This window comes from Typopeltis vanoorti, chromosome 10 (genome assembly GCF_054136105.1).
Source record: "Typopeltis vanoorti isolate ZY-2024b chromosome 10, IOZ_Tvanoo_1.0, whole genome shotgun sequence".
NCBI lineage: Eukaryota > Metazoa > Arthropoda > Arachnida > Uropygi > Thelyphonidae > Typopeltis > Typopeltis vanoorti.
This window is the reverse complement of record NC_143558.1, coordinates 15,855,778-15,880,897: the sequence shown is the minus strand read 5'-3', so window position 1 is coordinate 15,880,897 and position 25,120 is coordinate 15,855,778. Positions and strand designations below refer to the sequence as shown.

Genomic DNA, 25,120 nt, shown 5'->3' with positions numbered 1-25,120 from the left:
CATTTCTTGCCCTTTTTTGGCGCCATTTTAAATGTATACTAAATATTGAAATATCTTAATAAAATACTAAATATACTATAAAACACTAAAATCTACACTAGTATACTACAAAATACTAATTTTCTAAGGAAAAACACAATAAAAACAGAGACAAAAGTCACCAACTTTACAGGAGCACTAAATTTGCTGATCATTATTAACACCATGTTCCAACATTAAGGTATTCACAAGTTCACATTGGAGAGAAGATGCAAGAAATGACAAAAGCTTCATTGTCTATGTCGTTGTTCATAGTGATGATATCTTCATGCTGGTTCAGGATACAAGAGTGTATAAAGGAATTGAAATTGGAAGTGACCATTACTTAGTGTGAAGTAGGATAAAAATGAATGCCACCTTGAAAAGAGCAGTACATAAGAAAATTTTAAAAAGAATTAAAGTTGAGCAGCTTTTACAGGTAAACTGTACACTCAACTATGCAAACATTTTTGAAAAAAAAATGGAACAGTTTGAAAACACGAAGCCAAACCTTAAAGTCTTAGTGGCAAACTCTGAAGATAAGAGCACATTGATTGATTCAGCTAGGGAGGCACATGGTGAAGTCTGAAACGTCACCACAACTCCTTTCTGTGCATTCTGAATAGAGAGCCTATAGAACAAGCAAAATATTTCAGCTATTTAGACACATAAATTTATATGGAATAAGAGAGAAATTAGCCAAAACACTAAACTAGCAATATACAAGACAGTTTTAAGTTATGGATCTGAGAGTTTGGTTTTAGAAATAAAGCACTTGATTAAAGATTAGCCAAACAGGTGTTTGATGGCAGGAAAAAGGCCCAGAGGAAGATCAAGGTCTAGGTGAATTGATTCAGCCAGAAGTGCCTTAGAAGAATGAAATGTTAGTTAAAATATTGGAGTGCTGACAAGTAATGGACTAATTTGGAGGAAAATTGTTGATAAGATGTTAATAATAACATAAAATTAATCACATAGGGCTGTCATTGAGGATACATATAAGGAAATTAATAACAATGATGATGGTAAATGCTAGCAGCATTAGTCATGACCTAATCAATAATTAAAGTAGAGTTGTGGAGTAGGAGATTGCTTTAAGAAACCAGGGGTCTTTCCACTCAGTTTGCTGTAGTGTGGCCATGGCATGTGCAGAATGGCTCAGTTTCCATAATTATTTAATTTGATATATCATTTATGATGTTTCTTGGATTGGGATTGTATTATCCCATTTCACCTGTATATAACAAGTAGTAGGTGCATTGTTTTCAGTTTACCCAAGGTGAGCTAGGTAGAAGAGGATGAGGATCCTTGAAGTTGTTGAATAAGTTAATATTGTTATGTGCTCTTGATTACATTTTGCTTGAATATTTTCTATTACTTTTCTGTTGCCACTTATCTCATTTAACAATTTTTCATACTTCACCACTAATCTAAGTTAACAATGGTTCAAATCCCATTGTTAGCTTGGATGTTGTAAATGTGTGAAGGTGGTGGGTGAATCTCCTTGTGCAATGTGAAACTGCTATCCTGCTATTAAGTAGTCTGAAAGAGTTTCACCATATTTGGGCCTAACAGAATTTTTGGATTCTGAGTAGCTTCTAGTGGAGATCAAGATGAAGATTATAATTGTGTATTATCTTATCTCTGAGTTCGGAGTTAAAGTCGTGAGAGAAACATTAACATGCTGTAGTTCTCATTGTAAAAGATTTACATAGAAGAGTGTGTATACTCTTTTAATCAGATACTATTAAAACTCTGGTTTGAGTTTTAATAGTATCTGATTTTTGAAAAGGATCATGAGGACATGCTGCAGCAGTGCCCTCATTTGATCCGCTCAGTCCATCAAAGAAGCAGGTTTACTCTCAAAAGATAAACCAATAATAGTCTTCTGTTACTAGATTTAATTAGCCTAAAGGAAGCTAGGTAACAGAAGGCTATTATAGGTTTCTCTTTTGAGAATTAATTTGTTTCATTTAATGGACAGAGTTAATATTTTTAAAGAAAATGTGCAAATAAGATTGTGAAGCATTTTCAGCTCCAAAAATATCACTTATAAAATAGAGTCCTATGGAAAGATGTTCATGGATGTGCTGTTCAAAATGCTTCTGTAATTCCTGGTTAAAATAGTAAGGGGGGGGGAGAGAAAGAGATTAGCAAACTCATTGCTCATGATTCAATTTTCTATAAATTGCACATCATCTTTCATTCATTTATCAAGCTAGTAACTTTCCTATGCAATCAACCTCTTGCACTGAAGATAATCAACAAGCTTGGTTAAAAATTTTGAATTAAATAAAAGTATTTCTGTTTATTTCTAATTTCCTTTTCAGTATATTATTTATTGCTAGTATTAAATATACTAGTAATAAATAATTTTGTTTGTTTGAAGGTTTGTTTCATCATTGCAATTATCCTCTGGATTGTATTTGCAATCTTTGCTATCCTTGAACTTTTACTTCCTATTCTAATAAAACTCCGAACTTGATAAATTTCTTCTAGCATAATTCTACCAATATAATATGACATTTTACCAATAGAGATTTTACTATCAATGTTTGGATAATGAAAGTTCCTCATTACATTATGATTACTCATTTCTCACCCATCATCTTTATTTGATGATGTATTTCTTAATCATAAGCACCTAGTCGTTTAGATCTGCAACAAGACCTCACTATGTATTTGATCTAATGAGACTTCACCTCACACCAGACATACCACGCTGAAACTTTTACTAGTATTTCAGTCATGGGTCTGATTACTAACTGGATTCAAGTCATCCAGGATCATGAACTGCACACTCCTCCTCCTCTCTTGTCCTGTCTGTCCTCTATAAAAATACTGTATCCTTTATAAACACTTAATATGTCTGCTTCTTATAGCCAAGTCTCACTAATGCCTACAATCTGAGGTCTCAACATATTGACAAAAGCAGCAAACTCTACCCCTTTGTTTCTGATACTCACAAATTTTTTTACAGACATAATAATTTACCTGCCTGCTTTTTTTTTTTTTTTTTTGTGTGTGTATACTCTTGTCTGTAGTCTGCATGACACATTTGGGCAACTTGCAGATCTCTGTTCTTATCCAATGCCTTACTTATGGAGACATTTTTGCACATACTTGATAGGTCTGAATTGGAAGAACACAAAATTATTCTCTTTTCATAATCATTTCCATGATAATGCCCAATCCCATCAATAACAAAATTACATAACAGTGCTACTTTTATACACAAATTTTTACCTTTCCTCTTATCATAATTTGGTTTCCCTGACTCTGTGTTAGGTGTCATACCAATTTCAAGACTCCTGATACAAACACATTCAAGTGTAGGCTCTTACTCTTATATAAATCCATTCTTCCCTCAATTAGGAGTGTTTTATAAGACAGAAGGCTAAGCACAAATTATACACTGAAATGGTAATAGAAACAGTTTTTTTTTTTTTTTTTAAAAACAAAGTTGAGTAGTAATGAAGTTTGAATTGTTTTGAGCTATTATAAATAACCTGTAAGTAATATTTCATGATATATGTTCATGAATATGACAATAAATATAAAATTAAAATCTCAGTATCTTATGAAACATGAAACCACCATCAAAATATATACTTTAACATTGTTGTTTTAACAAGTAATTTTATGTTTTTGTTATGTAGAAAAATTTTATTTTATAGGAATTCCAGTGATGATAAAAATTCTAGGTATCCTGATGCCATAGCTATTGCCTTAGATGAAATAAATAAAAAGGTATTATGTGCTTATTAAATTTATTATTTCAAGAGTTGTAGATGCTGAAAATTCTTAATTGATAAAATTTCAAAGAAAGTATATCTTTATAGCACTGCATAAAGTAAACACATTTCAAAATAACATTATCCTAGAAAATCTTTTTAAATGTGTTCCACCCTCTACATGTAAAATACATCCCATTTAAACTCTGATTTATTCCTGAGGATGAATAATTCTGTCAGTTGACCAAGTCAACAAACTCTCAAGACTGTTGTTCACAAATGATAACAATAGTCTTAAAGGGTTATATAATGTTCAGTAAAAGGTGATAAGCATTTATGCTCAACTTGTTTTTATTATGGTTGCTCAAAAATAGTCAAATTTTCAGTAATCAAAGTTTCTTTTTTAAATATCTTATAAAGAAAGATGATTTGCATAGCTTTTTTACTAATTCTTTGCTTTCATTTAATTAATCTTATCATTTCATTTAATTTTTATGCCTAGTTGGGGGAAATGCTAAACATACTAGTGGCAGATGATCTTCAGCACCCTTAAACATTACACTTTACTTAATTGAGGACCTGTGGTAGCTGATGCTATATTTAGTTCCCAGAGGAGGGAGTTCTGATTTCTGTCTTCCCCCTTCCCCAATCTTCAACCTGACATGTGAGTAGTACCAATCAAGTACATGCCAGACATAAGTGGAGATCTGTTGAAATCAGAACTTGTCCCATCTCTGAGGGTACAGCATTAAAGCAGTTTTGCCTTTAATGCTGTACAGATTTCACAAAACAGGTTTTTACTACACACCTTACCACCAACAGTGTAATGGTATGTACCATTCACACATACCAACAGTGTAATGGTATGTGTGAATGGTATGCATGCATGATCTGCAGATCTTGCATGCAGATCTGCTTTTCATTCTGCTATCAAAGAAAAATCATCTTTTGCTTTATATGGTTTTGATCCAATCTTTCCTAATGAACTTGTTTCAGTCATTTCTAATACAGGCAATGACATAAATGAGTATCTAGAAACAGTAGTAGATAAATTTCCACTACTCATAGGTTAGTAGGTGAAATAAATTAAGTTCACAGAAAAGCAGACAATCATTTCAGAAAGTATAAGTCTTTTGCACTAGAAGATTTAGTATTGTTTGATGATAAATCTAGTATAAAAGGGGTAGGAAAATTGGGAAAGAAAGCATCAGGTCCATATAGAATTCTGGACTATGTTCTCCTCTAAATTTTAGGATTCAAGATCTCAGAAATCCTAATAAAATTGTAAATGTATACACTCTGATAGGTTAAAAAGTTACTTTTTAGGGAGTAGAAATTTAATTATGTTAGGAAACAATATGAATAAAATATTGAAAGATGAGGATTGTTTTCCTGATACTAATTGTGCATCTCATTCACAATCAGATAGCAGAAAAGGGAATAGTTTCAAGCCTTGTAATTCAAAAACACAGCAAAGGAGAAAATTAAATTCGGGTAAAACAAAACCTTATGCAAGAAATTTCAGAAACTCTATAGTACATAACTCAGATAATGTACAACAAAAGAGTGATGATAATCAAAAAAATTCTAACATGGATGAAATAGTGGCTGAGTATCATAGGTTAGTTAACTTAGAATTAAATAAACCAAAGGAATGTGAAAATACCTCTAATTTAGTTAATAAAAATAAAGAATCTCAGTCTGTTAGAGAATCACCATCAGAATCAAATACTATTTGATTCTGAAAGTGATAATTCTGTAAATTTAGAACATAATTCAAGTAATTTAAGTGAAATATTTGAAACATACAGAAATCAAAATTGGAGTGCATAAGGGTCAAAGCTGTATAACTGAGAGGAGACCTCCACATATCCTTTAAAGGAATTCAGAGAACCGACCAGGGCTTCTGACCTGATGTCCAATCCTCACCTTCTCGTGGTGCACCTTGTTGGGTATCTACCTGGATAGTGAACGAACAAGGATGGGCTGGCAATTTGGGATTTATTCGACCAAATTGTATTGTTATTGGCTTAAACCAATATACAAAATGATGGTACAACATGACAAAATTTCATGCCGGCTAGGGCGTCGCCCGGTTAAACAAGACCCCCCCCCCCCCGGTTGTTTTCACCAGAGAACCAGGGTGAACAGCGAAAAGTCAGCTACTGGAACAAATCTTAAAAAAAACAGGCCAACTCAACATCACCAGAGTTAAAGATCGGTACTATCAACATAAGAAGCCTGAATGGCAAAGAAATGGATCTAGCTGAGGAATTAGATAAGTACCAGATCGACATAATAGGGGTGTCTGAAAAAAAAAAAAGACAAAAACTGGTGAGATCTTTCTGAGCAATAAATACAAAATGTTATATTCAGGCAATGACAATCAAGGAAAAGAAGGAGTAGCCATAGTATTCAACACTAAATATGAGGCAAATCTTCTTGAATGGCAGGCAGTCTCAAGTAGAGTGATGTGGGCTAATATCAGAATGGGGAACTGGACAATGAGACTTATTTGTGCCTATGGTCCCACAGAAGGTTCTACTAAAGTAGAAGTGGAGGAATTTTTTGAGGATTTAGAGAAAGCATCTGACACAATGAAAAAGGAAAAGTTGGTCCTTGTTGGGAATCTAAATAGCAGAGTAGGAAATGATTGTGAGACATACAAAAATATATTTGGAAAATTTGGAGAAAAGAGCGAAGCTAATAATAATGGCAAATATTTGTTGGATTTCTGCTCATGACATGGACTGGTTATTACTAACACCATGTTCCAACATAAAAATGTGCACAAATTCACATGGAGAGAAGAGGCAAGGAATAAGAAAAGTCTCATTGACTATGTTATTGTTGATAGTGATGTTTTCTCCCTTGTACAGGACACTAGAGTGTACAGAGGATTTGAAATGGGAAGTGATCACTATTTAGTCTTGAGCAGGATAAAATTGAATTTCATATTGAAAAGAATAACATGTAAGAAAGTTTTAAAGCGAATAAAAGTTGAGCAGCTCTCAGATGTGAACTGTCGACTAAAATACACAAAGATTATTGAAGAAAAAATGAATGAGTTTGAGAACAGGAACCAAACTTTAGAGATTCAGTGGCAAACTCTGAAGAAAATATTGATTGATTCTGCCAGAGAGGCATGTGGTGAGGTTGTGTGCAAGGCTAAAAAAATCAGAACTCCCTGGTGGACACAGGAAGTTAAAGAGGCAGTGAAGGAAAAGAAGAAAGCATATCAAAAGTTCCTGGCAAATAAGTCAGCTTTTACTCTTACAGAATACAGAGACAAATGTAAGAAAGCTAAACACTGTGTAAAACTAGCTAAACAAAAGTCATGGGAGGACTTTGGCAAGAATATAGAAAATAAATATCAAGAAGGTGGCAAAATATTCTGGAGGTTGTTGAAGAAGCTTAGGAATGGAGGAAATAGTGCTGTAAAAGGAATTAGAGATGATAAAGGTGACATGAAAACGTGAGAAAAACATATCCTTGAAGTATGGAGTAATTACTTTGAAAAACTGCTAAATGAAACAAGCAGTGATGACAGCACAGTGGTAAAAAACACTGACCAGGCATGCAGTCAGGAATACATATCCATACTTGAAGTAGAAAAAGCCATCAAAGGCTTAAAATGTGGAAAGGCAGTGGGAGTAGATGATATTCAACCAGAAATGCTGAAGTGTGGTGGTATAAAAGTCTTGCAGTGGCTGCACTGCATAGTTCAGAAGGCCTGGACAGAGGGATGAATTCCCGTTGATTGGAGTAGAGCTCTCATAGTACCCATATATAAAAAGGGAAATAAAACTGAATGTGAGAATTACAGAGGTATTTCCCCTACTGAGTGTTCCTGGTAAGATATATGCAAGTATACTTGAGAAACGGTTGAGAAGAATTGTAGAAAAAAAAAAGCTTGGTGAAGAACAAGCTGGATTTCGTCCAAATAGAGGCTGTCAGGATCAGATCTTCTCTTTACGACAAATAGTGGAGAAATCATGGGATTATAACAAAGATCTCTATTTGAGTTTTGTCGATTTGGAAAAGGCATATGACAAGGTGCCAAGAGAGAAGCTATTCAATACGCTGCAGTTATATGTTGTCAATGGGGTATTATATCAAGCAATACTTAGTCTTTATTTGGGTTGTAAGTCAGCAGTTAGAATTGAAGGAAGTACAGGAAGATGGTTTAATGTTAAATCTGGTGTGAGACAAGGTTGTACATTATCCCCTCTGTTATTCATTATCTATATGGATCACATTATAAAGGAAAGTGGTATTAAACATGATATCAAAATTGGAGATGTTAATGTCAGCTCTTTGCTTTATGCGGAATATGTTATACTTATGAATAAATCCGCTACGAGTCTGCAAGATTCCTTGACTGAATTAAATAACTGTTGTAATAGATATGGTATGAAGGTCAGCAATAAAAAGACAAAGACAATGAAAGACAAAGGCAGAATCATTGAAAATGTCAACCATTGTGAACGGAGAACCTGTGGAACAAGTAAAACATTTCAGCTACTTAGGCACGATTTTTAGAGAAGATGGTAAATTAATTATGGAATTTAGAGAAGGTTGTTGAAAGTTTATTTTTCACTTGGTTAGAGTATAATAAAATTAGTTTAATCCTTTATCCAAGTGTGAGCAAACAAAGTTTGCACCTGAAGTATCTTCAGGACTAGGGTAAGGTGATACCATACCAGGGCAACTCGTTGCAAAGGTGGAGAAAGCTACCAACACTCATATCTCAGTATCTCCTATAATGCAAAACACATCTCCTTGCGGATATGTCTAATGTTATGCATTAAGGGAAGGGCCACTACCCAGACTAGTTTCGACCTTTATTGAGGTCTCTTCAGTGGGAGCCAGGCCCTAGTGGAAATACCAGGCAGAAGCATTCGCAGGTCATTCGCATTTGGCAACGCCTATGGGTAGTGGCCCTTCCCTTAATGCATAACATTAGACATATCCGCAAGGAGATGTGTTTTGCATTATAGGAGATACTGAGATAGGAGTGTTGGTAGCTTTCTCCACCTTTGCAACGAGTTGCCCTGGTATGGTATCACCTTACCCTAGTCCTGAAGATACTTCAGGTGCAAACTTTGTTTGCTCACACTTGGATAAAGGATTAAACTAATTTTATTATAATTATGGAAATAGACAACAAAATCAACAAAGCTGTTATTTTAGGAAGTCAATTGAATAAATTCATATTGAATAAGAGAGAAATTAGTCGGAACACTAAATTAGCTGTATACAAGACAGTGTTCAAACCAATTTTAACTTATGGATCTGAGAGCTGGATCAGAAGTAAAACACTTGACCAAACACTAGAGATCACAGATATGAGAGTCCTGAGAAAGATTAGAGGCATGAACAGATGGCATCAATGGCAATATCATATTAAAAACGAGGATATTAGAAAAGAACTTGACATTGTGAGCATCCAGGAATGCGTTAGCAGAGCTAATCTCAGGTGGTATGGTCATTTAAACAGAATGAGCAAGGAAAGATTGGCAAAACAAGTGTTCTCTGCCATGTTGGCAGGAAAATGACCCAGAGGAAGACCAAGATATAGGTGGATTGATACTGTACAAAGTGCCTTAGACAACAGAAATATGAGATCTGATAATATTGGGGTCTTGACAAGTAACAGACTGATCTGCAGGAAAATTGTAGATAGGAAGTTAGTAATGGTGTAAATTTTTCATGTAGTACTATCATATCCTGTACACCCCTTGAGGGTACATGGCAGGAATTTGATGATGATGATGAGAAATGAAATTTATAAATATAATGAATTCGAAGATGTAAATTCTGAATTATCTCTATCATCAGATGATTCTGAAACTTGTACCCATTCATAGATTGTAAATAATGATCAGCAAGAACCTCCTTATTATTTAAGATCCAGAATTAAAAGAATTGTATGTTTTGTTAGATATAAGATAAATATTTAGAAAAATTTTAAAAATTTGAGAGAAAGATGAAATTGATATAAAATTAATCATAAAATATAATTATGAATCTTTTTTACAATTATTTCTCTATGTTAATATATTATTAGTTTTGGTTTTGTAACACTTACATCGGTAGTTGCAATGTGCCTGTTATTGAAATTGTCAAAATGAATAAAACATTTGAAAATTTGATGTACTTATTAGATTCTAATAATTGTGTTACTTTCAATTTTTTTTTATTGTTGTAATATGAAATTGTTAAGTGTTGAGATGTTTGTTGTAGTTTGTGAAGACATTCTGTTTGCGCTAATGAGACAATATGTCAGCCATTATATATAACTTCTCGCTTGCCATTTACATGGAGTGAGCATGCTCGCTGAGGTGATTGATAGCTGGCAGAGAGAGAGTTTGGTATTGGAGTAACGAGGAAAAAGAGAGAGCTAATTTGAGAATGGCAACTGGAGAATTTTGTTCTTAGGAAATTTTTAAGTTTTACATGACAGTTGGGAGAATATTAATAGAAGATTCCGAAAAGGAATCATAGAATTGTGAGTCTTTAGTAGGCGTTGAGGCTGTCAACAAGTATTTAGTAAATAAAAGAAGATATTGCAGTCGGTGTTCTAATTTAATGTTCTAGGAAACCATGAATGGAAAGTTTCATCTTCTGTCTTAAGGACACCGGGTTACTATGGGAAAAGCAACTTGTGAAATTTGAAACTGTAAAGTGGCTTAACATGAAGAGCTCAACTTAGATATGTTGTTTATGAAGTAGTAGAAGAAACTTCTTTCTCTGGTATAAAAATTAGTAAACTGTTTGTCAAAAAGAACTGCAAGAGGTAAGAATATTTATACTTCAGTGCGACAGTAGGAATAATATTGTATGCTACATAAGGGAGATGAAAAAAGAATCCCATGGAACAGAATAAGAAAATTTTATATTTTTGGAAAGGGCCTAACAAAGAAACTGACTCTGAACATTTTTGTTGTTGTGAAAACAATGTGTTTAGTCTGGTAGACGTGATTAAGTATATGTTAAACAATCCAATAATAGAAATGAGTTAGAGAATGAATGATTTTAATATTTTTGTATTACAAAATATTTATAATACAAAATTTTTGTAATAATACAATTATAATATAAAATTTTTAATACAAAATTTTTGTTATGTAATTTTATTTAAAGTGTGTATATTGTTTTAGTTTCATTAAATGTATATATATTTTTTATTTGGTCTTGAGTCAGTTTTCCAGATTCTAAAAGAAATAGTTAAGTCATTGCGCCAATTGGAATTGAACCCTTGTGTAATTAATAAACACTTGGAGTATACAAACCAATTTACAGAGATAATATAAACAATAGCACAGCTGACAGTTTTTTTAATAACTGGAACTGCTATAAGTAAAGATAGGAAGCCAAGTCATAGCCTTTATAAGGCTGACTTGGCCGCATCTTGTGCTACTGTGCACAGATTTGGTCACCTGCATTTCTTCGGGACCAGGAGGTGGTAGAGAAGATTCAGAGATGAGTATTTAAGCTGGTGACAGGTCTGTGGAATTCTGCCTATGAGGAAGGTGGAAGGTTTGTGGGTTACAAAATTTAGTTGATAGGCAGAAAAGAAGGGACATCATTGAAACTTTTAAGATATTGAAGGAGGGTATTTATAAAATTGATGCAAAAGAAATTTTTCGATATGTGACAAATAGTCAAAGAACTGGGGCCATCTATGGAAATTGTGTAAGAATGTGGTTAGTATGCAGACCAAATTTGCATGGCTAGTGGTGAATGAGTACCATGGATTTCCTGAATTAGTCATTAGTTCCCTAACAGTAAATTAGTTTTAGGAGAGGTATGATAGGTTTTGTGCATATAAAAGTGCGCATTGTGGTTCTTCACATTGCTCACTTTGAGAAAAGTTAGTGACTATTTGATTGGGGTATTAAAATTATAATTTGCCATTGATTTGGCAAATTATCATTTTGATCAGTTTTGATTAAAACTGATGAAAAACTGATTTTTTTTTTATGAAAAAAAAAAATCCAGAGTATATTAAATGTCATAATGGAAACATTTAGGTAAGCAATGGATCCCCCTCTTCCTTCCAAGTGACTACAGTCTTGTGGACTTTAGATTTATCAGAACTAAGTAGTCATTATGTGCTTTTTATATTAGAATTAACAAACAGGGGTTTGGGATCCACTTCATATTATATGTTGCATTGCCTTATCTTAGTCATAATTAATTGTGATTTATTATATTGTTGATGATGTTTTGGCCTCAGATAATGGCAAGCAGTTTTCTTGACATAAATAAGGAAGCAAGAAATTTATTTTATATTTAGTGAAATTGGATAAAATGACCAGTAGCATGCTTATATAATCAATGTATGGAATTTTTTAATAACATATTTCATATCACATAATTTTTCCCTCTATTGCAGGTTTCTTGTGTATATAATGATCATAGTTTTTATATATGGGATGTAAAAGACTTGAAAAAAGTTGGAAAATCTCATTCCTTTCTCTTTCATAGTGCTTGTATCTGGGGTATTGAGGTAATTATTGCAATAACTTTTTAAGTTGAGGATAGGTATATGCAATTTTATGCAAATTTATTTATTTATTTTTTTATTCTGTATGAAAAAAAAGAAAGTGATGTTTTATTTTATAGATGTATCCTGAGCTATCAAATAGTCACCATAAAGTGCTACCTGAAGGAACATTTTTGACTTGTTCTAGTGATGATACTATTCGTTTTTGGAACTTAGAATCAAATATCAACCAAAATCCCACATATCACAGAAATATTTATAGTGCAGTAAGTTTTATCTTCTAGTTTTGTTTTGTTTTTAATATTAGAGGAATATTTGGTAATAATTCTATATGTGTGTGTGTGTGTGTGTGTGTGTGTGTGTGTGTGTGTGTGTGTGTGTGTGTTTGTATGTATAGCTAATGTCCTCAGGAAATTCAACTAACTTAAACCTTAAGAAATATTTTCATGTAAGTAAAGAAAACATGCAAGATATAATGCATTATTTGCATGCAAGGTCTTGCAAGCAAAGAATGCAACATGTACAGCTTCAGAATGTTGTAATTCATATTCCTAAATTGTGCCTATGCATTAACATTTGTTAATAATGCATAAGCACAAACTAGCAATATGAATAACGTAATTTCTGTTACGATCAGGACCATTTCTCAAGGCTAGAGTGATAGCTTTAAAAAGCTCAGATTTGATTTCAATTTATTTTTTTTTTGTGTCTCCTACCCACAAAAAGTTGTTAAACTTTTCCACAATTGAGTACCTTGGATAGGCAAAGGTTTTTTTATTTTATTATTTTATATATATATATATGTTTTATATTTCTACATATTTTTTACGTACTTCAAAAAATCTTACTATAGAGACCAACCATGAAACTTTTTCAAGCCGCTGAGCCCCCAGTAAGGAAAGTGGCAAGTTCACACCATGCACCGAAAGTAATTATTTATACGTAAAAAAAATTCAACCAGGTCAGTGTGGAGTATCTGATGAGTTTCATTCAGATATACCACATTTTTATTTTTTTAATTAGTGACTTTGTAATTAACCAATCTTAATAAAAGAATTGGAAAGAAATGGTTAAAATGTATATCCCCCCTCCCCCACACCCAACATCCATTTACTGTAATGTAATAGTATTTTAATACTCTGTTGTGAGATTCAGTTTAATATTATAATTAAATTCAATTGTCTTTAAAGAGAATTAATGTTATGCATTTCATTTGTAAAATGTTAAAATCGTATGTTATGATGTATTCTTAACTTTGGCAATGTTGCATAATGGCAGCAAAGATGCAGCAAATGGGCTTGAAAATATACCAAGTTCAAGTGCTGCGCTGTATTTTGGCCAATATCAGAGAGATTTATCTGCCATATGCATGTTCAGATAAGAGAAACTCATGGCGAAGTAACGTGTGGTTATGAGGTAGCCAGAGTTGAAGAGAAAGAGTTATTCGGAGACCTATAGAAGTTTTTGTTGTAAGTAAAAACAGTCATAGCTCAAGTTTGTAAAAAGCAAGTTCCAGCGCAAGGTATATCTGCTGTTTGTTTATTATAATAACCCTATTTATTCCTATCATAGGATGAAAGGAAGATGGAACAATTTATGTGTTTCTTCTAAAGTGTTCTTTGTAATAGCATGTGCATTACAGAATACTGAAGATTAGAAGAAAACTTATTCAGTTAAGGTTGAGAACTGAATACATGTAATGAGGATTGTGTTGAGAACTGTAGAACAAACAGTTTATTCTAATGTATATTCTCCATTGTGTAGTGAGGTAAATGTTCCCAAGATTTGTTTGTACTCAACTTACAAAGGTATTGGAACTGGTTGCATTAAAATGCATTAGGGATTATTAAAATCATAGAGAGGATTACTAAAAAGAATGTGTTTCTTTTGTTAGTTGTTTACAGGCTGTAGTGAAAAGCTTTGGTTGTTTAATTCTAGAGAGGACTAGTAAAGCAATTTGTTTCATTTGCCTTTTTGTGAGTCTGAAAAAGAAAGTATATTCTCTAACAATTTTCTTCATGTAAAAATTATGTTTGTATAGTTATTTTATTTAGTATTGTTTTTAAGGTTAATAAACATATAAAAAAACAAAAAAAAAACCCAGTGATACTTAAATGATAGTCATGGTATGAACCTAATCTGAAAGTGATCTGTCTGGTTTTTAATAAGTGTCAGAAATTAAACGCACATGAGGCAGTAAACAATGGTTTACTGACAATCATTTAACATCAGCCTTTTTGGATAACTGTTGTTTTATTTTATTCAGACACTCTGCTGCTCCAGAGTTTCTGAATTATGTAAAAACACAAAACATGGACCAAACACAGCATTTTTCCAGGCCACTTCTGGTCTCCAGTAAACAGGAGATGGTAATGAAATTAATTTTATATTTAAGGACAGTCATAAATATCCATTAATTGGCAAGTCCACTTGGCCAACCAGTTATAGCAAAAATACTAGCAAAGTCAAAGCTCAAGAGATCATAAATTATTCTTATTATTTATATGGGTACACCATGGAGTCAAAAGACTCATTGCAGGAGACCAATTCTGTCCAACATTTTTCCATGCCACTTCTGGTCTCCAATAAACAGGAGATGGCAATGAAATTAATTTCCCATCTAAAGACAGTCATAAAGATCCATGTCCATGAACCCAATGCGTTAGTTGGCAAGTCCACTTGGCCAACCAGTTCACAAAATATTAGCAAAGCTAAAACTCAAGAGATCATAAATCATAAATTATTATTATTATTTATATGGGTATGCCATGGATTCAAAAGATTCGTTGCGGGAGACCAATTCTGTTCGTTAACACAATACCTCTCATAATCTCCTTAAACCCATTCATTGTTGAGATGCTCACAACCATCCCTAGGCAATCCATTCCACTTATTTGTCACTCTCCAAGAAAAGAATCTAATCTGCACACCCTTACTATCCATACTCTTAGACAGCTTCCAAGTGTGACCCCTTGTTTTCCCCATACTCTCCCAATGTATTGAAAAATTTCTTTGGTATTAACAATCAAAATGAAAGGAAAAATCCTGTGTCCACGTTTTTAAACCTTTCTTCTGGCACCTGCTGAGTTGTGTGATATCCAAATTCCAAGTATTAAGTATTTATAATAACCTTGATGATGAATTTTGGAACCATTCCCCCCCCCCCCCCCCAGATATCGCTTCTTCATGATGCACAATGTATTTCTGCAAAGTTTTGCAGCATTTGGATCACTTAATGGTGTTCCACAAGACTTTAAACAAGATACTTTAATTTTGATCGCCCTGTATATAAAGTCTTACCAAAATGGCATCCATACATTGTATATTTTTTGTCTGATTGACTTCTGCTATCTGCAGTAAGCAGTTTATTTTACTCTCAACTTGCTTAGTCTCAGTAGCAATGCTTGAGTGGCATATTTTATCCCTTATATTTTGCCATAAATAAAATACTGTGAATATCTTTGTTTCTCCACTAAAAGGTTCACGGACAATTCATCAGAAAATTCATCAAATGGACAATTCATTATAGACAATTCGGCACAGGGACAATTCATCGCAAGGATAATTCATCTCAGAAAAATTCATCGCGCAAACTATTGATTGTTGAAAATGTTATTCGCTAGAAAACTGAAATGAATTGCATTGATACTGATATATATAGAAAGTAAATACAGTGCAAGATAAATTTCACAAAATATAATTTTATATGTATCTATGTATTAGTCTGCACGGTTAGCCAAGTGGCTGGATGTTTCACAACCATATGCCTGGGAAAGGAATTTGTTACTGGATTCGATTCCCTTTGCTGACGTGAGGAATGTATGATCTTTCTCAGACATAATCAAGTTTGCTGGTCTTGGGTGAGGACTGCAGGGTTTTTCTTCCCCCAAGCAAACAGCAAACTGGCCCTGAGAAGGTAACGCTTCTACAGACATAGGATACACTGGGAGGCATAGGGCCAACCACCTTATCCTGATGTAACAGTTGCAGTTATAATTTTGTAAATATTAATATTCCATCAACAAAATCTATAGTATCAAATTAAGAAAGAATATTTATACCATTTTAAGACAAAACAGAAATTAGAAAACTCACCAATCAATAAAATATTACTTTCACTGTATAAGAATAAAAAATATTATGAAAATCTAAATAAATAATACATAGATCTATCCCTCGTTTACCTTTACGGTGTCGAGGGTTTCTATTCCTTATAACTGCAACCATTATACAAGGATAAGGTGGTTGGCCTAAGCCTCCAAGTGTATCCTATGTCTGTAGAAGCGTTACGTTATCAAGGCCAGTTTACCTGCTTGCGGGAGGAAAAATCCCATATAAACTGGGGAGAAAAACCCTTCAGTCCTCGCCCAAGACCGCTAACTTGGCTATGTCTGAGAAAGATCTTAAGCTCCTCATGTCAGCGACGGAAATCGAATCCAGGACACTCCTTTCTCAGGCATATGGTTGTGAAGCCACCAGCCACTTGGCTAACCATAGACTAATACATAGATATATATATATATATATATATATAAAATTATATTTTGTGAAATTTATCTTGCACTGCATTTGCTTTTCATATATTGGTATCAATGCAATATCATTTCAGTTTTCTAGCGAATAACATTTTCAGTGATAAATAGTTTGCGCGATGAATTTTCCCTGTGATGAATTGTCCGGACATGACTAAGAGTCTTATTTTTGCACAAACAAAAAAGCATAAAATATAGTAACATCAGTGCTGGCCTTGTTGGCTGAAGAGCATATCTACCCTCTAGCTAACAAGCTGTGGCTTTATCTTCCACCCTATTTAATGAAGACCTTGAAAAAGTTAGATGTTTGGTTTCTAGAACAAAGTTTCCATATCATATAATTCTTAGTCCACCCATAGTATACTGATAGTAAGGTGTGATAGGCTAATAGCCCTTGTGTAGAATTCACATATAAGTATCCTATATTTACATTCCAATATTGTAAAGCAATTTTGACCCCTTTTTTGCAAACCATTTTTTAAATTTACATCCTAATATCTAAAATTTATGATATATATATGCTATTCAGATGATATAGCAATCTGGCACAAGCAGTAATCCTCAACAATCTGAATAAGTCCTAAATAAATCGCAAGGCTTAGAAAGATGTGAAGGAACTTAAATTACAGATAAACCAGGAAAAAACAAAACTGAGTATCTTCTCCACTGATAGAAAAAATAGACATAATAACAACCTCATGGAAGGTTGCAACTGCACCATAATTCAAGGATAAGGTGGTTAGCCCTATGCCTCCCGGTGCGTCCTATGTCTGTAGATGCACGTGTTCACAGGACAGGTTTGCCTATTCTGGGGAATGAAAAACCTGAGTTTCCAGGTGGGAAAAACCCTACCTCTGTATGAGACTGGCTAACTCACCTTTCGCCGAAAGAGACCAGATAAAGGTTTCTCACGTCACAGACAAGTATCGAATCCAGGTCTTTCTGACCAAAGGACTTTGTCTATACCGACTGAGCTACGGAGGCTCCAAATCAAAATATATAATACCAAAATAGGAAAAACAGTGTCTCCAAAATACTTAGGCCTGGATATTGAATTGAGATTTACAGTTCATTTTACAAATATATCTAATAAAGCTCTCAAAAAAAAAGGTTAATATCATCAAAAGGCTTTGCAGAACAAAGTGGGGTGCAAAACCAAAGACACTCAAAACTACATATACAGCACTCATACAACCCACTATGGAATATGCCTCATCCATCTGGGCTCCAGCTTCTACTAGCTCAAAAGAACAACTTGACAGAGTACAATCAAGAGCAGCAAAAATTATTATAGGTGCAGTCTCATCCACAAATAATTTAAAAGCTCAGCAAGTGTGGACTTCACATACTAGAAGACTGCAGAAAACTCTCCACAGTTGAATTCACTAACAGAATCTACTGCGAACAGCAGAATCACATCTCACTCAGGACTTTCGATGTCTGGACAAGAAAATCTAGACTAAAGGGATCGCTACTTTACAACATGATCATGAAATTAGAAAACAGATCAACTTAGAGGCACTTGTCTATTGAAATAAGCAAACTGCCACTCTGGGGTGGAATAAAGAAAAGCTTTACTCCATCAAAGTTCAACAGATTGCAGAGTAGTTCTGCAGGCTCACGGTCATATCTGGAAGCTTGTCAATAGACTCGACGACAACAATAACAACGTGTGTGTGTGTGTGTGTATATATATATATATAACAGAGGTGATTTATATGATCACCTCTGTTAACTGCAATGAATACTAAAAATTCTTTTGATATCTTCTAGAAGTACTGTCAAGGTTGCAAATCTAAGCAGTCCTGTTGAAAGACCTCATTATGACTATAAAATGTTCATATTCATTCTTCTTCTTCTGCAGCTTTTCCCACTTAAGTAGGGTTGCTGTTTGTGGTGAGTCTCCTCCACAACCTCCTGTCTTGGGCTGTAGTCACATCCAAGTTCTTCATCCTCAAGTTCTCCACCATCTCCCTCCATGTCTTCTTTGGCCGTCCACGCTTCCTCTTCCCCTGCACATCCATTTGTATGACCTTTCTTCCCACATGCTCTTCCTCCCTCCTCATCGCATGACCAAACTATCTCAACCTTGCCTCCTGCATCTTTGCTCCTAAGTTCGTAACTTTCACCGTTCCCCTTACACAATCATTTCTCAGACGATCCTTTCTGGTCACACTGCACATCCACCCAAGCATTCTCATCTCTACTACCTCCATCCTGCTGATGTTATTTTTCCTCAGGGCCACAGTTTCCATAGCATACGTCATAGCTGGTCTCACTACTGTCCTGTAGATTTTGCCTTTAAGATTGATCGGTATCCTCTTATCGCAGAGCACTCCAGTCATCTCTCCAGTTCCTCCATCCTGCTTGTATCCTGCATCCCACTTTCTTCTCAGCCTCACCATCCTCTTTCATTGTTGAACCTAAGTATCTAAAGTCACTGACTTTCCTGATGACATTTCCTTCCAGCTCTAGATCTGTCTCCTGGCTGACATCCACTTTGCAACACATATACTCTGTCTTACCTCTGCTCAGTCTCATACTTCTCTCTTCCAATATTTTCCTCCAACTTTCCAGTTTAGCTGCCACTTCTTCTCTTGATTCTGCACACAGCACGATGTCATCTGCATACAGCATAATCCAAGGCGTGCCTTCTCTCACCTCTTCCATCACCACCTCCATCACAATATTAAACAGGAACGGACTTAATGCTGACCTAGGTATAATTACAATTTTAAGATATAATTCATTATATACCTTAAAATTGTAATCTGCGTTGCAAAGAACACTTGCATGCACACACACACACATGATACCAGAAATTATTATATTAACATTTTTATATTTTGCAATACTAATCCTAGTTTTTTTTTTAATACTGATAATTTAGTAAAAAAAAAAAAAAAGTTATTCTATAAATGAAGCACCATCTGCAGTACTGGAATGTACCAAAGATAAAGTGGAACCCATACTGATATAATGAAATATCATCAAAAATGCTAGCCAAACTGAAAATCATTTGTAGAAAGACAGAAAATAAAAGGTCTCAGAAAACTAAAAATATTTCATTCACTTAATGTACATATATATTTCATTTTAGTTTATTTTCAGTTGAGTGCTTAAGATGAAACTTTTTATGTTTTGTTAATTTAATCTCATTAATAAATCGCCAATTCTTCTCAAAATGTAAAGATAAAAGTTATATGAATGGAAGGCCTTTTTGATTAGTGTTCACGGTAGTCGTGAGAAATAACAAATGTGCATTCTTAAAAGCACAGGAGACAGAATGAAAAATTTCATCATCATCAAATTCATGATATATACCTTTAGGGGTTTACAGGATATGATAGTACTACATGAAAAATTACATCATTACTGACTTCCTATCTACAATTTTCCTCTAAATCAATCTATTACCTGTCAAGACTCCAACATTATCAGATCTTATATTTCTATCTTCCAAGGCACTTTGTACCGTATCAATCCACCTATATCATGGTCTTCCTCTGGGTCGTTTTGCTGCCAACCCAGCAGAGAACACTTGTTTTGCTAATTTTTCCTTTCTGTTTAAGTGACCATGCCACCTGAGATTAGCACATTCCTGGATGTAACAATGTTAAGTTCTTTCCTAATATCCTCATTTTTAATATGATATTGCCATTGATGCCATCTGTTCATGTCTCTAATCTTTCTCAGCACTCTCATATCTGCGGTCTCTAGTCCTTGGTTCAAGTGTTTTATTTAACCCAACTCTCAGATCCGTAAGTTAAAATTGGTTTGAACACTGTCTTGTATACAGATAATTTTGTGTTCCAACTAATTTCTCTCTTATTCCATATAAATTTATTCAGTTGTCTTCCTATACCAGCTTTGTTGATTCTGTTGTCTATTTCCGTATTCAATTTCCCATCTTCACTACAAATCATGCCTAAGTAGCTGAAATCCTTGTCTGACACCAGATTTAACATTAAACCACCTTCTCGTACTTCCTTGTTTGATATAATGCCCCATTGACACCATATAACCGTAGCATTTCAAATAGTTTCTCTCTTGGCACCTTGTCATAAGCCTTTTCCAGATCTACAAAACTTAAATACAGATCTCTGTTATATTCCCATGATTTTTCAGCTGTTTCTCATCATCATCATCAAATTCCTGTACCCTCAAGGGGTTAGAGGATATGATAGTACTACTTGAAAAATTTACATAATTACTAACTTACTATCTACAATTTTCCTCCAAATCAGTCTGTTATTTGTTAAGACGCCAATATTATCATTATCCGATCTTATATTTCTATCATCTAAGGCACATTGTACTGTATCAATTAATCTATATCTTGGTCTTCCTCTGGGTCATTTTCCTGCCAACCTGGCAGAGAACACTTGTTTTGCTAATCTTTCCTCGCCCATTTTGTTTAAGTGACCATACCACCTGAGATTAGCTCTGCTAACGCATTCCTGGATGCTAACAACGTCAAGTTCTTTCCTAATATCCTCATTTTTAATACGATATTGCCATTGATGCCATCTGTTCACGCCTCTAATCTTTCTCAGGACTCTCATATCTGCAGTCTCTAGTGTTTGGTCAAGTGTTTTACTTCTGACCCAGCTCTCAGATCCATAAGTTAAAACTGGTTTGAACACTGTCTTGTATATTTAGTGTTCTGACTAATTTCTCTCTTATTCCATATACATTTATTCAACTGACTTCCTACCATACCAGCTTTGTTGATTCTGTTGTCTATTTCCATATTTAATTTACCATCTTGGGTGCTTAAGGGTCAAAGCTGTATAACTGAGAGGAGACCTCCACATAGCCTTTAAAGGAATGCGGAGAACCGACCAGGGCTTCTGACCTAATGTTCAATCCTCACCTTCTCGTGGTGCACCCTGTTGGGTATGTACTTGGATACTGAACGGACGAGGATGGGCTGGCAATTTGGGATTTAGCCGACCAAATTGTATTCAATTGGTTAAACCAAAATATAGAATGATGGTACAACATGACAAATTTCATGCCGGCTGGGGCGTCGCCCGGTTAAACAAGGCCCCCGTTGTTTTCGCCATGGAACCAGGGCGAACAGCGAAAAGTCAGCTACTGGAACAAATCTGAAAATAAACCCCAACTCAACATCACCAGAGTTAAAGATCAGTACTATCAACGTAAGAAGCCTGAATGGCAAAGAAATGGAGCTAGCTGAGGAATTAGATAAGTACCAGATCGACATAATAGGGGTGACTGAAACAAAAAAGACCAAAACTGATAAGATCTTTCTGAGCAATAAATACAAAATGTTATATTCAGGCAATGACAATCAAGGAAAAGAAGGAGTAGCCATAGTATTGAACACTAAATATGCGGCTAATCTTCTTGAATGGCAGTCAGTCTCAAGTGGAGTAATGTGGGCAAATATGAGAATGGGGAACTGGACAATGAGATTTATTTGTGCCTATGGTCCCACAGAAGGTTCTACTAAAGAGTAGAAGTGGAGGAATTTTTTGAGGATTTAGAGAAAGCATCTGACACAATGAAAAAGGAAAAGTTGTTCCTTGTTGGGGATCTAAATAGCAGAGTAGGAAATGATTGTGAGACATACAAAAATATTTTGGGAAAATTTGGAGAAAAGAGCAAAGCTAATAATAATGGCAAATATCTGTTGGATTTCTGCTCAGGACATGGACTGGTTATTACTAACACCATGTTCCAACATAAAAATGTGTACAAATTCACATGGAGAGAAGAGGCTAGGAATAAGAAAAGTCTCATTGACTATGTTATTGTTGATAGTGATGTTTTCTCCCTGGTGCAGGACACCAGCGTGTACAGAGGATTTGAAATTGGAAGTGATCACTATTTAGTCTTGAGCAGGATAAAATTGAATTTCATATTGAAAAGAATAACATGTAAGAAAGTTTTAAAGCGAATAAAAGTTGAGCAGCTCTCAGATGTGAACTGTAGAATTGAAAATAAAATAAAAGAGTTTGAGAACAGGAATCAAACCTTGGAGATTCAGTGGGAAACTCTGAAGAAAACATTGATTGATTCTGCCAAAGAGGCATGTGGTGAGGTTGTGTGCAAGGCTAAAAAAATCAGAACTCCCTGGTGGACACAGGAAGTTAAAGAGGCAGTGAAGGAAAAGAAGAAATCATATCAATAGTTCCTGGCAAATAAGTCAGCTTTTACTCTTACAGAATACAGAGACAAATGTAAGAAAGCTAAACAGTGTGTAAAACTAGCTAAACAAAAGTCATGGGAGGACTTTGGTAAGAATATAGAAAATAAATATCCAGAAGGTGGCAAAATATTCTGGTGGTTGTTGAAGAAGCTTAGGAATGGAGGAAAGAGTGCTGTAAAAGGAATTAGAGATGGTAAAGGTGACATGAAAACAGGAGAAAAGATATCCTCGAAATATGGAGTAATTACTTCGAAAAACTGCTAAATGAAACAAGTAGTGATGACAGCACAGTGGTAAAAAACATTGACCAGGCATGCAGTCAGGAATACATATCCATACTAGAAGTAGAAAAAGCCATCAAAGGCTTGAAATGTGGAAAGGCAGCAGGAATAGATATTCGACCAGAAATGCTGAAGTATGGTGGTATAAGAGTCTTACAGTGGCTGCACTGCATAGTTCAGAAAGCCTGGACAGAGGGACGAATTCCCGATGATTGGAGTAGAGCTCTCATAGTACCCACATATAAAAAGGGAAATAAAACTGCATGTGAGAATTACAGAGGTATTTCCCTACTGAGTGTTCCTGGCAAGATCTAGGCAATTATACTTGAGAAACGGTTGAGAAGAATTGTGGAAGAAAAGCTTGGTGAAGAACAAGCTGGATTCAGGCCAAATAGAGGCTGTCAGGATCAGATCTTCACTTTACGACAAATAGTCGAGAAAGCATGGGAATATAACAAAGATCTGTATTTAAGTTTTGTCGATCTGGAAAAGGCATATGACAAGGTGCCAAGAGAGAAGCTATTCAATACGCTGCAGTTATATGGTGTCAATGGGACATTATATCAAGCAATACTTCGTCTTTATTTGAGTTGTAAATCAGCAGTTAGAATTGAAGTAAGTACAGGAAGATGGTTTAATGTTAAATCTGGTGTGAGACAAAGATGTACATTATCCCCTCTGTTATTCATTATCTATATGGATCACATTATGAAGGAATGTGGTATTAAACCTGATATCGAAATTGGAGATGTTAATGTCAGCTCTTTGCTTTATGCGGATGATGTTATACTTCTAAATAAATCCGCTACAAGTCTGCAAGATTCTCTGACTAAATTGAATAGCTGTTGTAATAGATATGGTATGAAGGTCAGCAATAAAAAGACAAAGGCAATGAAAATAGGCAGAATCATTGAAAATGTCAACTGTGTTGTGAATGGAGAACCTGTGGAACAAGTAAAACATTTCAGCTACTTAGGAATGATTTTTACTGAAGATGGTAAATTAAATATAGAAATAGACAACAGAATCAACAAAGCTGGTATGGTGGGAAGTCAATTGAATAAATTCATATGGAATAAGAAAGAAATTAGTCAGAACACTAAATTAGCTGTATACAAGACAGTGTTTAAACCAGTTTTAACTTATGGATCTGAGAGTTGGGTTAGAAGTAAAACACTTGACCAAAGACTAGAGACCGCAGATATGAGAGTCCTGAGAAAGATTATAGGTGTGAACAGATGGCTTCAATGGCAATATCATATTAAAAATGAGGATATTAGGAAAGAACTTGACATTGTCAGCATCCAGGAATGAATTAGCAGAGCTAATCTCAGGTGGTATGGTCACTTAAATAGAATGGGAGAGGAAAGATTAGCAAAACAAGTGTTCTCTGTCAGGTTGGCAGGAAAACGACCCAGAGGAAGACCAAGATATAGGTGGATTGATACGGTACAAAGTGCCTTAGACGATAGAAATATAAGATCTGATAATGTTGGAGTGTTGACAAGTAACAGACTGATTTGGAGGAAAATTGTAGATAGGAAGTTAGTAATGATGTAATTTTTTCATGTAGTACTGTCATATCCTGTACACCCCTTGAGGGTACATGGCAGGAATTTGATGATGATGATGATTTACCATCTTCACTAAAAATCTTGCTTAAGTAGCTGAAATGTTTTACTTGTTCCACATGTACCCCCGTTCACAACACAGTTGACATTTTCAACAATTCTACCTATTTTCATTGTCTTTGTCTTTTTAATGCTGACCTTCATACCATATCTATTACAACAATTATTCAATTTAGTCAGGGAATCTTGCAAACTTGTAGTGGATTTATTCAGAAGTATAACATCGTCTGCATA

The 25,120-nt window shown here is 34.6% G+C and overlaps 1 protein-coding gene across 2 annotated transcripts in view; it reads left to right on the top strand.

Moving 5' to 3' along the window:
• Positions 1-25,120, top strand: part of LOC150102187 (mitogen-activated protein kinase-binding protein 1-like) — a 344,972-nt gene that overhangs the window by 117,580 nt on the left and 202,272 nt on the right. For both annotated transcript variants that reach the window (XM_090398639.1, XM_090398638.1), the window contains exons 10-12: positions 3,696-3,768; positions 12,154-12,267; positions 12,384-12,530. In XM_090398639.1, coding sequence (XP_090254765.1) covers positions 3,696-3,768; positions 12,154-12,267; positions 12,384-12,530 — 334 coding nt within the window. The remainder of the gene's footprint in view (positions 1-3,695; positions 3,769-12,153; positions 12,268-12,383; positions 12,531-25,120) is intronic.